Source organism: Brachyistius frenatus, unplaced genomic scaffold (assembly GCF_029030835.1).
Source record: "Brachyistius frenatus isolate BFR_SWC_R1_liver_20210118 unplaced genomic scaffold, ASM2903083v1 Contig_239, whole genome shotgun sequence".
NCBI lineage: Eukaryota > Metazoa > Chordata > Actinopteri > Embiotocidae > Brachyistius > Brachyistius frenatus.
The window spans coordinates 187,501-203,525 of NW_027210838.1; the positions used below are offsets into that span (position 1 = coordinate 187,501).

At 43.9% G+C, this 16,025-nt stretch overlaps 1 protein-coding gene across 8 annotated transcripts in view; it reads right to left on the reverse strand.

Moving 5' to 3' along the window:
- Nucleotides 1-9,813: 9,813 nt before the first annotated feature.
- satb1b (SATB homeobox 1b) overlaps nt 9,814-16,025 on the reverse strand; it is a 94,012-nt gene continuing 87,800 nt past the window's right edge. For all 8 annotated transcript variants that reach the window (XM_069720383.1, XM_069720389.1, XM_069720388.1 and 5 more), the window contains 2 exons: nt 13,256-13,465; nt 9,814-11,239 (listed from right to left, as the gene is read on the reverse strand). In XM_069720383.1, coding sequence (XP_069576484.1) covers nt 10,580-11,239; nt 13,256-13,465 — 870 coding nt within the window. In that variant the 3' untranslated portion in view covers nt 9,814-10,579. The remainder of the gene's footprint in view (nt 11,240-13,255; nt 13,466-16,025) is intronic.

Consider the following 16,025-nt stretch of genomic DNA (forward strand, 5'->3'; position numbering starts at 1 on the left):
ATGTGGGCAGAGTTTCCAAACTATAATCACAGCGAAGACTGAAGCTATCAATAATAGTGGGGTCCAGCCAGATGAACCAGCCCATATGTTTGAGACAGATATGATAACTAATGGTAGGTCACATTTTCACATCATTTTGAGTAAGACGCTTTTTTTTTTTTTTTTTTTTTTATAATGTTTTTGAGATATGGATGTAATGATTAAAGTTAAATAACTTTGTTTTTCCCAGTCTAATGTTGTCTAATGTTTGGAGGGCAATTTCTTTACTGTTCACTTGTTTAATCAGGTCGTTGACAACGAGTTTACTCGTGTGCAAGCGGAAGATGCCAGTAGAAAACAAAAAAAATCAAAACAGAAAGGAAAGAAATCACCAGCACCACCACTGTTTTGCACCTCTCACATTGGGCTCTGCTGCAATTGGACTTTTCCTTTTCAACCCATTAAATCTGTCAAAATAAAAGCTTTCCTTGCGATACAGATTCGTCCGAGACAACTGACTGAGTTAAGTTGAACATGCGGTTAAAACTACAACGTAGTCACCGACTCACCGGAAACCTCCAGCTTTCTTCCCTCCGACAATAAGGTCGAGTTGTAGATGCTTATTTATACACTTTAACAGTTCGGGGGGGGGGGGGGGGAACAGGTATGATACCAGAGGATTCAACTTCTTTTCCCCTGAAATCAACCATTAATTAACAATAAACAATTTCTCCTCACTATCTAATTGGCATCACATTTGTCAAGATACAGTTAAAGAGACTGCTTAATTAATTAAACATGAAATAGCACCTTCCCCGAGTGTTTGAGAATACAGATGTAACCGTGGATTTTCTTCTGTCTTTTTTTTTTCTTCTTCACACACTCACACACCAACACCTCCACCCCACCCTCGAACAAAAAAAAAAAAAACCCAGCGCTAGATTTGATAAGATTTGTTCTCTTTATCACTTTAATTAGCACCTCCCTCCTGTCCCCTTTTGCAAATGAGGGTTAGGTGAGGGGGTTCGGGATTTGACGACTTAAAATGCACAGAGCTAACGAGTTATTCATACCCTGCACAGCTGTTAAGGCAATTTTAACTGCTTCTTCTCCGTTACCGCCCTCTCCGTGCTTCCTCGTCGAGGAGGGTAAAAAAAAAAAAAAAAAAAAAAAAAAAAAAAAAAAAAGGTGGCGAGAGGCATCACAACTGCACCGTTATCTCCGTAGCAACGCGCTCTCGTTAAAATAAAAAGAAAAAAAAAAAAAAAAACGGTCACAACTTCCGTCATTCACCATCGAACGGGCAAAAACGAATCATACCTCAAACTTTGCATCTCGCTGGAAACTTGGGGCCATTTTTTTTAAATTTCTTTTTATGTCTAAGAAGTAGGTGTTACGTAGGCTAGGAAGAGGAAGAAGAAGAAGAAGAAAAAAACAACAACCCACACCTGACTGCTTTAAAGCTGTTTCTGTTCTGAGCTATGAGCACATTTCTATGCACGCTATTCACTCGCGTGCTCCACCGTCGGCCATCTGTCACTCTGCAATTATGATCAGAAGGAAGGGAAACGGGGCTGAGCGCACTATCCCGCAGTACCTCGGCTGTCTTGCAGATTGCCGACCGGGACGTGTTAACTTTTCCCGGATCAGCCACCCCCCCCCATCCCCCCCCCATCCCCCCCACCCCTACCCTCCTCCACCCACCACCACGATCCGAAAGATCACAACCGACATCGACAAGCAGCGGCACAGATGCGAGCGCGCTTTACGTAAATCCGCCCGCATTAAGTTCAATAAGGTTCAAATATTGCAAAAGGTTTAAGGACATTTAGGAATATCAAAAAGGAAAAGACGGAATAGGATTCATTGTTGTTTTGGTTTTTTTTGTTCATCTGGGGGAAAAAAAGGACAGGTTTGTGGAAAAAAAAACACAAAAAAAAAACGCTCAATTTTCCTCTCTACCTTTAAATCCATCAGTTTATCCGCAGAGATGCTTTCAAGCCTAAAAAAAAACCAAAAAAAAAACCGACTGAATATATTAAACATAATTCAGAGCGATAAGTGGCGAGGCACTTTTGACGTGCCGGCGGCCCGAAAAACTCTGTGATGCAACTTTCACTGTTGAGTCTGTTTTGGTCAATGCATGAGTGGAACCATCGTGACAAGTGGCGACCGGTGAGTGGTGTTGTTCATCGACGGGTTATTGCTTTAAAATGGAGGCGGCAAGACGGGTTTAGAAAAGGAAAATGGGTTCAATTAGTGCTTCAAATAACAAGAGGCCCACTTCAGCTAAATTTCTAGAAAATGAACAACAGTGCTGCAGACTCAACAAACGGAGAGATGATTTCAACTGTAAAATAATAAAACAAGTCTTCCTCTCACTGCAGGCTGCACAGTGATAGAATGCGTTAGCATCAGGCAAAAAAAAAAAACTAGAAAAATCTACATTTATTAATATTTTAACTGATTCCTCTTTCGTCATCCTCAAACTAACATTAGTTTCATGAAGCTCTCACAAAAAAAAAAAATACATAAAATATTAATATTAGTGTGAAAATCTACTTCTGCGAGCGAATGGAAGCGGAGGATTTGGACGGAAACTTTCAAAGATGCCGAAATGCTTCGGATCCGTCGGTCCGTTTCACAACATCACGCTCGAGACGCTCCAACTGTAAACGAGAGGCGGCGGGCCGGAGCTGTTGTGTCTTCGTCCCAACGTCGAACAAAAGCTGTTTTGTCTGGAACGGCGGAGCGGAATAAAAAATGGCAGCCGAAGGATGTCGGGCTCCAACCCCGAATCAAACAGACACGCCCCCAAAAACAGGTCTTCTTGAATCTTCTTTTCTAATGAATGAGGGATTATTTTCAGATGGACCTCCAGAAAACTAAGAAGAAGGAGTGACTTTAGCTAACAACACCGAGAGAACTGATGGACACATTTTATTCACTTTGGATTTGATGAGAGAAGTTGAATGGGAGTCTATGGAGCCGGAGGCTTTTTGGAGCCGACCTCTGGTGGCACTCGCTGGTATTGCAGCTTAAAGCACTTCTGCATTGGACAAATTTTTTTAGAGCCGGAATCTACGAACACTTTTATATAAACAGTCTGTGGGTTCATGAGAAACTGTGAAGTGGGAAAGTTTCGACCTCCGAGTGGGAAAAAAAAAACACCTGAACGCCTTTCGAACTGGGAATTTCCCTTCTGGGAAAGTCAAGAGGTTTTTTTTTTTTTCAGAGCTCCGGGAAAGTCGGTAACTCGACATTAGTGACGTTTGGGGTGAAAAATCAAGTTACTTCGTGGTTAATTCAGGTCACACTAGTTCGACCAGGGTTACTATTACAACACTGACAGACGCCTCTTCGTCGTTGTCATGCGAACAAGCTCTCGACGGGGGAAGTCGGCGGATCCCGAATCGGAACGCGGCGCCTGAACGCACCACGATTTACAGAAATCACTCTCGAATTACAGTGTGTTAATAAAAATCTAACAAGGTGAGGCGTGGGCATGTGCCGCCTTCCCCCCCCCCCTCATAAATCACAATACATATTCATGCGAGTGTGATGTTGCGGTATTAATGTGATCAGAAGGACAGTTTCAATCCCCCTTCCAGTTGGTTCGTGTTTAATTGCGTCTCCTCAAAAACCTGAAGCTAAACAGAGGAGCGTAAAGCAACTCGGTGATTAATGTTATTAATTTCCACACCTCTAACCTTCTGTTTCCGCTCCTTCCACATTTAGAGGCTCCCGACGTTTCGGCTTTTCACCGAGCGGCTCAGACGGCGAGCGGGAAAACAGAGCGAGAGAGGATCCCGGTCTACGTGGCGGCGATCCCGCCGAGATTGCCGTCATTAGAATAACTTTATTAGGCTTTCTGCTGCATTTCCTGTTTGATTTACTGCGCAGTCCCAAGGGCTCATGGGTAGGCGCACCCTCCCCCCCCCCCCTCTCTCCCCACCCTCCTTTCTTGCCCGAGCCAGACCTGCCGACGTCGTGCCGCGGCAACCTGAGTGTAACGGTCCCGATTAATCTGGAGCTAAACGGAGCAGAAACACCACGGAGACGCCGTCCAATAAATCTACCGCGGACCGGCGTGTGTTCGGTCCTCACAGAAGACACCGCTTCACGTGATGTTTAACGGCACGTTGTTGGAAAAGAAAAAAAAAACGCATCGAGCGTTAAAAAAACAACAACAACAACAACAACAAAGTACCCGCAAGTTGAATAAATTCGCGAGTCTTTTTGTCCCGAGTCGAAGGGAACAAACGCTGCGTTCAAACACCGTCGCGGACGAGGAGAGTCCGTGTGAACGGCGCCCTCTTGTGGTGTTCACTCTAAATTTTCTGTAAGCTTTGAATTCGCGAGTTGTTGCATGTTTTACGAGTTTCACGGAAGTTCGTTTTTCGTTGGACGTCGCGTTAAAATATGTCGTGATTTTAGTCGCGTTGAGTTTGTGTTAATAACTTCTACAATAACCTCCGTCTGAGAAAATGTTTGATCTTCCTCGTCTTTTGCGGCGGTTTGAACGACCTCGAACTACCTGAACGCCGCAAAAAAAACACAAAAAAACAAACCTTTCTCTGCTAAATCTTCTTTGAATATGCCAAATCGATAGCTAACATCAGCGCTTGTGATTGTTCTTCTCGGAGGATAAAAAGGTGACAACGATCAGCTCCGTACAGACGAACAGCCAGAAGACGAACAGCCAGAAGACGAACAGCCAGAAGACAAACAGCCAGAAGACAAACAGCCAGAAGACATTCCAGTGGAAATCAACAGCTTTGCATCTTTTGGTTTTCTCTGAATTGATTACGTCGTCGGACACAAAGAAGGTCTTACAGCTGTTCAAATTCATCCTCTTTTATTTTGGAGGGTTTGTTGTTTTTTTTAATCTCACTTTGGGGGCAAAATTGTTTCCCATGAGGACAACAAGGTCCAACTTCATGTTTAATGTCACGTCCACTTTATACAAAAGTGTTATTGAAAGTCAATCGAACTTCCAGTAAGACGTTCAGTTTCTCCGCAGCTGGCTGAAATAAAATTATAGCACCTCATGATGTCGTACAAATTCTCCAGATTTTTCTAGAATTGCTAAACGGCGCTTAATAAACTAATGTAAGCACTGCTTCAGCTTATTATAGAACAATTAGTGAGACCATATGACTGCGCCCTCTCGGGAAAACTTATACAAAGGTAGATGTTTACCACCAGATGTACGGGTGTTTGCAGGAATTACCAGACTGGATTTCTACTTCTTTACAAACCTTCCACACGTTAAAAGGCAGCTTTTCATCTCCAGAAAAACATCATGAAGTTGAACCTCGGTTTGATAACTAATCAGCGTTTTTGAATCGGTTGCTTTTGTGACATGAACGATTAAAGGTTCAGCCTGGACGCGAGCGTTTGAAAGAGTCCGCGGGAGTCATGGAAGCAAAATGGTCTCGGACTGAAAATACAGTTTTCAGAAGAGACTCTCTTTAGTTCAAATCCAAAGAAAAACCTTAAATTGTCTTTAATCGGAGGGTAAAATACCGTGAAGCGACCCGGAGCGTCGGTTCCTCTCCGACGGACGGGAGGGCGCGAAGACGTCCGTCCTCGTCCGAAGGCCTCGTCCAACTGCGGCGGGGGACGGCGACACGAGAAAGAGCTCCGAGGGCCAGCGAGAGCAGGAAGAGGGCGACCGGCTGCGACCGTCCCGAGCCCACCGACCCGTTTCTGCTCAGTCCACCGAGAAGCAGCTTGAACACCTCGAACAGAACTTTCCTTCCTGAAACAAGGAGCGCCACGTCGGGTTTGAGGCTGGAAACAGATATCCCAAAAACAGATATCCCAAAAACAGCTTCTGATTTAGGAAAGCGTTATCGTATTTGTGAAAATGCAAAAATAAAAAGTACATTTCACTAGAAATTTAATCCAGATTTGACCCGTGTGAAATGGGTTTACATCCGGACCAGGTTTAAATTAGTAAAAAAAAAAGAATAATAATAATAATTCTTTTTTTTAAAAAAAGGCAGTGAAATGTCCCTTTGATGCATTTTCACTCATAAATAAAGGTTTTGCAAATAAATATATATAAAAAAAAGCTCCAGGTTCAGTTCAATCTTTATCTAACGTGTAATTCGCTTTTAAGTCAGATTTCCTTTAACTTTCCCTTTAAGTTCCAAATCAGAAGCTAATTTCACTTCTTTTTTATTTTTTTATGAAATGCACAAACACACATTACTTCCTCAAAGTATTAATAAGTAGAATATTCCTTTAGTATTTAGCTGCGATTAGCAATTAGCATGCTCATGAAGATAAACGCGATTGGCGACACACCAGAAAACACGACGTCGCACGTGTCCAAATATGAACGCTCACCTTGGCACGTGCGTGCAGGAGGAAGCTCGGAGGCGACGCGCGAGGAAGATTTGGGTCATCTCGCTCTCTGCGACAGGTAGAAGCTCACCTGGGGGACCATGCTGCGTCGCCTAGCAGCAACCGAGCGCCGTAAAGCGGCCCGCACTGTCGTAAAACGTCACTCGCACGAAAGAGCGTGATGGGAGAGGGAGGGGAGGGGGGAGGAGGGAGGGGGGGGGGCTGTTGCACATATACGTTCTCTGAAAATGCAAGATGTGCATCCTTGAGAAGTACACAGACATTATTGGAATAACTTACGTCCACTGTGAAGTTGTTGTTGTTGTTGTTGTTGATGTTGTTGTTGTTGTTGTTGTTTTGGTTTTAAATTGAAATTGTTTCTGTTCAGCATTTGTCATCACTTTTTTTTTAATTTATTGCGACCACTGGTGGAAAATGCCATTTTTGAAGTTGCTCCACTAACGGGACCGACCCGCCCAGTCGGCCTCCTGGTCTGGCTCCACGAAGGTGCATGCTGCACTATATTCACAATAATAAACCACATTTTTCTGCATTATGAGTTCTTTTAGCTTTTAAAACGTTGCACGCTTTGCAAATATGACTTACTAATAACATTTTAAATGTTCAAATTTAATGTTTTGATGTTTGTTCTTTTAAACTTCACTTTTTATGTAACTTATGAATGTTTAGTTGTTTTTTGTTGTTGTTGTTTTTTTAATGAAAAGTCCACATCCTCTTGTGTGTTTTTAGCTGTAAATAAATGTACCTACGAACGTCTCCGGGTTAAAAGTAGAGTCTTTATTTGGCGCGTTGGACCTCAGGCCCTCTGCAGACGAGCCGCCGCACTTTTTTAAATCGGTTTATTTGCTTTACGACACCGAGGGACTCCTACAAATATCACAAGAAGATACTGTATCTGCTTCTTTTCTTTCTTTCTTTTTTCCTTCTCCACAAACCACAGCATGATGTGGCATCATCTATAGACGCTTTCAGAGAAACTTATCTTGTGGAGCCTTTTATTTTTTTATTTTATTTTTTTAAATAAGCACCAGCATGAGACGCCCGGAGGGGCAACAGAGTCGGTGATTCATCAGTCACCATTCTTGTCGTAATTATGATTTTCTATTTTGACATCTGGGGAGGAAAAAGGGGAGGAGGAGGGGGGAGGGGAGGGAGAGTCTTTGAAGTGTGTTTCGAGAGCTTTAATGGAGACGGGAGCTTTAAAAAAACCTGCTTCATGCCAGTCCTTCCCGCCCCGGTGACGTGGAGGAACCCAGAACTGGATCGCTCCGGCGCCGAAAGTCAAACGCTGGTCGTAACAAGTGTTTTTTATTTTCTTCTTCTCTTCTACTACCTGGATGTTTTACTTCACAGGTAAAACTTTTTTTTTTTCCCGCCCCCGCGTAAAAAACAAAATTATTTTTCGCCGTGCACTCGATAACCGCCGTCGATCGGAGGAGGGAAACAAAAAAAAGAAAAAAAAAAAGTATTAGCCATCTGTGTGGAAAAACCTTCCTGTAAGTCTGGAGGCAAACACGGCTGATCCTCCAGACAACAGAGATAATGAGGAGGAGCGGTACGCCGACTTCCTGTTGTTTGCTCGGTGCCTTCACCTCTGTTCGTCGCGACGGAGCCGTTTGTAATGTCAAAAATAAAAAAAAGAAGAAATTAATGAAGGTTAATGGCGCCTCTTTTACTTTTGTTTTGTTGGTTTTACGTCCACCTCTTGTGACGCGTCATCGGCCCTCTGAACACACACAATGTTACACTCTGGCTTTTTTTTTTTTTTATTCATTAAAAAATATCACATCGCAGAGGTGTGCCAACAGGTGAGGCTCATTTCTTACGAGGGTGCAGACACCTGGCGGGGTGGGGGAGGGGGTGGGTGGATGGGTGAGGGGGCGGGGGGGGGGTCACAGCCAGGTCGGGACACCTGCCCTGCTTTTTTTTTTTTTTTTTTAAACTTCAGGTGTTCACACCTAACATTTTATTTATTTTCAGATTTGAACAGGTGCTTCAGATACACTCAGCAGAAGAAGAGGAAGAAGAGGAAGAAGAGGAAGAATTAGGAGAAGAAGAAGAAGAAGAAAAAGTGGCACGACAGAGCGTCGGATTCAGTTTTGCACGGTGAGCTCTTTCACAAACTTCAAATATATTTACAAGAATAAACCCTCAAAACGATTCATAAGATGTGATTTTTTTTTTTTTACAGTTATTATTACAAAGAAGACGCGTTCAGGACGACGTGGAGCCGATCTCTCGTCAGTCGTTCACATCGTTCGATGTTTTGTTTCCAGAGATGAAAAAAAACAAAAACAAACAAAACAAAACAACAAAACGTCTGGTGTCAAAAGTTAATGCCAAGAAAAATCTGTGGTACAATACAAACAGTTTAATTGTGTAATTAACAATCAATAACCACTTCTAGTTAGAACATTTCTGCAGAAAGGAACCGAGAAACACTTATAAAACAGTCAGTCGTAACAAAATAACTGGTGTTCTCATCGAAATCAACTCATAAAAAAGAAACGACTTTTTATACAGAATATTTTATACAGGAGTAACTTTTTGAATCGGGTCGTCAAAAACCAAAAAAGGAAGACACATCGCAGACATCGATTTTTCACACAGATTGCATATGTTTTTCTCTCTAAGGTGTTCTATAGGTTAGTCGTTTTTACCTAAGCTTATTTGCATGATAGTAAAAATTGCATACAACATTTAATTCGTGAAGCTTGTAGCATGAATTTGCTCGACATACAGCACTTTTTTTATTTTTTTTATAGGCAACCTTTAAAGCACATTTCTCCATTTAAAACGTTTAAGACACTTTTTGTTTTTACTGCCCATCGAAAAATTACATTTATAAATAGAAAATAAAAAAAAATAAAAATAGATCGGTGGAATTTAAAAAAAAAAAAAAAGCGAAACGTAAAACTTTTGAAAAAAAAAAAAAGTAATTACATCATAAAACACTGCATGAACTGCAAATAAATAATGTCGGACAACATAAAAACGTGGTGAGATTCACATTTCTAACTGTGTGGCGATTTTCGGAAAGTTACAGTGACAAAGGTTTTGCAAAATAATCTAACATCGGCAGTGCCGTATAGTACAAGGCATTTGTTGGCATAGTTTCTTTAAGACTGTATTTTTTGTTTTTTTTATTTTTATTTTTTTTACAGTTACAATATAATGTCTATATATATATATTTATATTTCTTCCCCTAACAAATAATACGTTAAGACTGAGCTTGTGTCTCGGAGGGATGCGCCCGGGCCGGGGCGATCCAGAGAGATCGGAGTGATCCGTCATCATTCGTTATTCGCTTTTTTTTTAAATTTTCTTTTTGTTTTAAAAGAAGAAGTAATCTTCCAGCAGGCTCCAGACTCGATACCTCGTGATTAAGGCCTTGTCAACCACTTGGTCCTATTTTATTCTTTTTTTTTTTTTTTTTTTTTTGTTCTTTAAGGAAAAAAAAAAAAAAAAAAAAATCCAGTTTAAACATCACATATGTAAACACCTATCAAAGTCCTAGCAAACTCCAGGGAAACTTTTTTTTTTTTTTTTTCTTCTTCTTTCTTGAATCAGTAGCTCCAAAAAAAAAAAAAAAAAAAAAAAAAAGAATAACAAAGGAAAAAAAAAAAAAAAGAAGATAAAGTTAAGTCAGTGTAAAACAACAGACATAAAGAGTGCAGAGTCAGCAAATATCCACGGCAACATACTTAGAATAATTTTTTTTTTTTTTGTGCAGGTTATTTAAATGATGCATCAAGTTCTTTACAGTGAATAATACAAGTTTACAAAATCCAAAAAGTAGTACTGGGTCGTGTGACTGAGTCATTCCAGTGTGCGTGCGTGTGTGCGTGTGCGTGTGTGTGTGTGTGTGTGTGTGTGTGTGTGTGTGTGTGTGTGTGTGTGTGTGTGTGTTTTCCGCCTCACAGAACCTGCGAGTCTCGTATTTATATATATAAACGCTCCTCGTTCAGTCCGGACGCCGATCGGAAAAACACTTAACTTGTCCGTGTGGTTCTGTGTGGAGCCCGGAGCGGTTAGGAGCACAGTCACCAGTCTGTGTGTGTGTGTGTGTGTGTGTGTGTGTGTGTGTGTGTGTGTGTGTGTGTGTGTGTGTGTGTGTGTGTGTGTGTGTGTGTGTGTGTGTGTGTGTGTGTGTGTGTGTGTGTGTGTGTGTGTGTGTGTGTGTGTGTGTGTGTGATTGATTGATTGACCGATCGATCAGAAGTCCTACTCCTTGGCCTCGTGCTCCGACTCGGACTGGGCCTCGGCGCCGCGGCCCAGCTGCTCCTCGATCTTGATGGAGAAGATGGCGCTGTTGGTCTGCGTGCTCTCGTCCAGGTCCTTCAGCAGCTCGCCGCCCTCCCGGAAGTCCGTCAGCTCCTCGTCGAAGGCGGGGCTGCTGCCGCTGCTGCCGCCGCCGCCTCCGCCGCCGCCGCTGCTGCTGGTGCTGTTGTTGTTGTTGTTGTTGTTGTTGTTGTTGTTGTTGTTGTTGTTACCGGGCTCCTTGGGCGCCTTGGCCGGGTGGTTGACGTAGAAGCGCTGGTTCTGGAAGAACTTGATGATGGTGAGCTTGGGCAGGTCGAGCTGCGCCGACAGCGTGTGGATGGCCTCCTCGTCGGGGTAGAGGCCCACGTCCTGGATGAAGCTCTGCAGGATGCCCAGCGCCTCCAGAGAGATCTTCCCGCCGCAGGTGCGCGACTTGACGCGGCCGCCCTCGTCCTCCGTCTCGGCCGGGGAGGCGGTGGAGGGCTGGCGGGGCGGCAGCCGCGGCCCGGCGGCGGGCTGGTGCTGGTGCTGCTGCTGCGGGGGCTGCTGGGAGAGGAGGGGCTGGGAGGGGTGGAGGGACAGGGAGGGCTGGTGGTGCTGCTGCATCGGAGGCGGCTGAGCCTGGAGAGAGAGCGAGAGAGAGAGAGAGAGAGAGAGGGATGTTATCAGCTGACACTTATCGCCGCCTTAATAAGGCCTTTCATTGAAATCAATTGAGTTGTGAAGAAAACGGGCCGACGGCCCGCAGAACCGGCGCCGAGTTGAAGGAATGTTTCAATGTAATATCTCACTGAATGTAATCAGTTGTGCAGATAGGACTTTTTTTTTTTTTTTTTTTTTCGCTTTCCCTTTTTTTTGGTGGTGGGAGATTGTGTCTCTCATTGTGGGGGTAGAGACACACACACACACACACACACACACACACGCACACACACACACACACACACACACACACACACACACACACACACACACACAGTGGGAATTTTTACAGGGGAAACTGGCCTCTATTATATCCTCGTGCTGCTTATCGGGTCTCGGTTGCCAGGCGAGTGATAAACAAGCGTACACACACACACACACACACACACACACACACACACACACACACACGCACGCACACGCACACAAATCCGATGTTTTCGGGCGGCCCGATTCGCCGCCGCGTGAGAGCGCTGCGTATCGATTGGCTCTCGTCGCGCCGCCGGTGAGTCCCGTCGGTGTAAACAACACGACACGCCGCTCGTAACGAGAAAAAAAAAGAAAAGATAAAAACCTCTCGTTGTGGTTGGAGAGGAGCGCGAGTGGGCCCCCCCCTCACCCTCCCTCCTCACCCCCCCTCACCTCGTTGACCCCCTCGCACAACAAGGCGCTCCTTTTATTTTTAGAGTCGGACTGTTTCGTGATGAAGTTTTCCAAACAGCACTTTGCACAAACACAGAGATGTTTTGTTTTTGCTGAACGGCACCGACGCGCCGAGACACGATCGTTCTCGCTGAGCGGACGTGAGCCGAGTCGGCTGAAGTGCATCACGTCGGTCGTTTTTAATGGACGGTCTGAAGCTGGCAGCAGAAAGCAGTCGGACCTTCATCGCTTTTATTTCTGTTTTGCATGCAGAACTCCCTCCTTCCCTCCTATTACATCATTTATTTCCACTAAATGACCGTCTTTGTGAAAAACGCTTGTCGTGTATCCAAGTAACCGGAATAACTAATCCGCCACTCGGGCTGTTAATAGAAGTATTATTGTACTTCATTAAGATGTTTGGACCGTTAAAACGCAGCCCGTGTGTTGTTTCTCCATTCATGTGCCAGATGTCTCTTATGAAGCAGCTCTTGTTTAAAACAAGTTCAGCCTCATGATATCTTCTAGGGAAGAAAAAAAAAAAGGGGGGAAACTTCGAGGTTCCAGTTTACCAGTGTTGTTGGTTCAGTTTTGCTGTAAAATTGGGCGGAGAATTAAAAAGAAGACGGAGAATTTGTGTTTGTGGACAGAAAACATGCCGAGTTTTATCGGGACGGGTTGTTTTTCAATCTCTACGCGCAATTAATCACTTTCATTATCAGTTAATCCAGGGATTATTTCCTGTGTTCATTTATTAATCGTGCGGGCTGATAAAATGTCACGAGAACCGACTGATTAAAATGTCCTAAATCACATCTGGACACCTTTAAGTCGCTTATATTTGTCCGATCAATTCCCCAAAATGTAAACGTACTCAGTTTACCGTCATATAACAATAAAATGTCCTTTTCTGCCCCCAAAAAAATGACTTCAATGATTTACTGATCAAGTGGCCGACAAAACATCAGAGAATTGACTGATTATAATTTCCTAAATGACAACCGGACATCTTTAAATCGCTTATTTTGTCCGATCAATTCCCCAAAATGTAAATTTACTCAGCTTAGCATCGTATACGACGAATAAAATTACTTTTACAGATGAACGTTTTTTTTTTTTTTTTTCTTTTCAAATAAACAAACTTTTCAAACAAATAAACGTATTACATACATCTGTTTTGTATTTTGGAAATAAAACTGAAAAAAGAGTTTTTAAAGCTGATTTAAAGGAGTCCCGTCTGGACGACGGTCGTCCCGACGACGACGACGGTCGTCCCGACGACGACGGCCTCACCTGCAGCTGCTCGGCGGTGATGTGCATGAGGTGCGACGGCCGCTCGTTGTGGTGCTGCTGCTGCCCGGCGCTGCTCTCCTGCTCGTAGATGGCGTCGCGCTCCACCTGCGCGAGGCTGAGGAAGCGGCGGATCATGGACAGGTTCTCCCACAGCGTCCGGTTCTCCGGAGACGGATCCTCCTTCCAGCGCAGCAGCTCGCAGAGCCAGCCCTGAAACGCAGCAAAAAAACACACAAAATAAAAAAAGAGATTTTCATTTCTGGCTTTTTTTTTTTTTTTTGTCCGACTTCCAAAAAGTTTAGAAAAACCTTCAAAGTATGGCGACGCAAGAAAAGAAGCCGTCACGAATGATATCAGTGATGAAAACAAAAAAAAAATACTTTCGCAGCGCTTAAAACAAACAAACTAAAACTGCACCTGTTTGTGTTGTTGTTGTTGTTTTTTTTGTTTTTTTTTCCTCCGCCAGCTGAAGATGTGAATTAGCCAAGGTCAGGCAGCGCAGCAGGAAGGAACAATTTAACCTGACAAGAGACACGCACTCGCGCATGTTGAGCAGCACCCTCGGGAGGATGAGGAAAATAGAAGAAAAAAACAAATAAATAAATAAATAAAGGGAGAGAAGCGAGTGGAGTGTTTGAGGCTCCAGCAGAGGGCCACGAAACACCGAGCTGAGCAGCAGCTTTCTGATCGATAGGACGACCGCAGAGAGAAAGATGTTTTTATGTGGTTTTATAATGTTTCATATGTTTGTTTACGCGGTGAAAAATTCATAACGTGAAAGTTTATCACGTGTGAAATGTTCAAGTTTACGTGTTCCTTTTGAAAAAGCTGTTTTTCATGTAATAAACGGTGAAACCGGTTGTTACGTTCAACGAGATGAAACGTTTTGTTTTCCATCTTTTTTCTTTGTGGCTGATTTATGATTACGAATCAATCATAGTAGTAATCTTTGTAGTTGAATACTTTTGGGTTTGTTTGTTTTTTTTTTTACTCTTTTTGACATAAGCTGCTTTTAATATAAACAGTAAAAGTGTGATGCAGGTTTTTACATTTAACATTAGTTTTGTGTAAAATGTCTTTTTGGATGATTTCATGAATCATAACTGTTCTTTGTCGTTTAATACTTTCATTTTTTTTTGGACCAAATAAGATTCGAACTGTGACTCCTGTTCCTCCTTCTGTTTCTAGACTTGTGAGTGCTTTCTCTGTTGAACATCGAGACTCCTGATTGGTCGATACACTTTGATTTCATGGATGAAAACTCATGAATTAGTCATTAAAAAAAAAAAAAAAAAAAAAATGTGTGTTTGCTGACGGAGCCGAGCGCCAGAAGGACTCTGGAGGAGCTGGCTGACGTGGACAGGCGTGACGACCTAAAACCTCAGCGTGTGTGTGAGCGTGTGAGCGTGTGTGTGAGCGTGTGTGTGTGTGTGTGTGTGTGTGTGTGTGTGTGTGTGTGTGTGTGTGAGCAAGAGCGAAAGGAAGTAACGCGCTGTGGAGCAGCGTGGGAGGGCGAGGTGGGCACACAACTGTAGTGAAGCTGTGGAGGAACAAGAGTGGATGAAGATGATGGAGGAGGAGGAGGAAAAGGAGGAAACGAACGAGAGGCAGTGTGTGTGTGTGTGTGTGTGTGTGTGTGTGTGTGTGTGTGTGTGTGTGTGTGTGTGTGTGTGTGTGTGTGTGTGTGTGTGTGTGTGATCCTCTCTCTCTCTCTCTCTCTGAGCTGGCAGCGCGACAGAGCGGCGCTGTAATCTCCCGGCCAGTGCGCGGCAGCACCTTTCATTTCCACAGGATTACACCGTGCTGCTGGTCCGCACACACACCACACACACACACACACACACACACACACACACACACACACACACACACACACACACACACACACACACACACACACACACACACAGACAGAGAGAGGGCAGAGCCACGCCGCCTCACTGCATGCAGGAGATAACTCAGCAGTTTGGTTGTCCCCTGTTCCAACTGCTCCCATAAGCCACATCAAACCCAGGAGGGGTGTTTAGGAGGAAGAGAGAGAGAGCGAGAGAGAGGCATAAAGAGAGTGAATAAGAGAGAGAGAGAGGGAGGTGGGGGGGGGGTAGTGAAGGGGCCATAAAGCCTGCGTGCCCACCTTGTTCCTTTGCCACGTTTATTGTTGCGTTTTTAATTTGCATGCAGAGGGATTTGGACGACGCTCCGGTCGGAGCTGTCTGTGGTTTCAGCTGATTCGGTTAGAAGGAAAAAAACAACACACACACACACACACACACACACACACACACACACACACACACACACACACACACACACACACACACACACACACAACAAAACCACCGCACACCATCTTGTCAAAGCCAGAGACACAGTACCCCGGCCCAAACGACGGAGTAATCCAACTCAAACACTCCCCAAACCGGGCAGGATTAAACCCAAAAGTAGCAGAGCCAATCAAACAAAAGGCGCGACGTGAACTCCATCTCGATGCCAGCGAGTCCGTTGGATGGAATAAAGTACAGAGAGTTTATTAGTTCACAAGTGGGAACGCTGGGTTCGGTTTGCTTGTTTTTCCCGGGTTTGATCATTTCAGGAGATTTCAGAGTCGACTTTTTAGCTTTTAGTAAAAAAACAAAAAAATAAAATAAAAAAAAGATCTTTTGGAAACGTGACGTGCGTTTTTTTTTTTCCGTTTTCAGCCGCTTCGGACACGGTCAGCATTTTTTCCATCCGACGGACGGTTTTCAGCAGCTTTTGTTTGTGTTTGTCT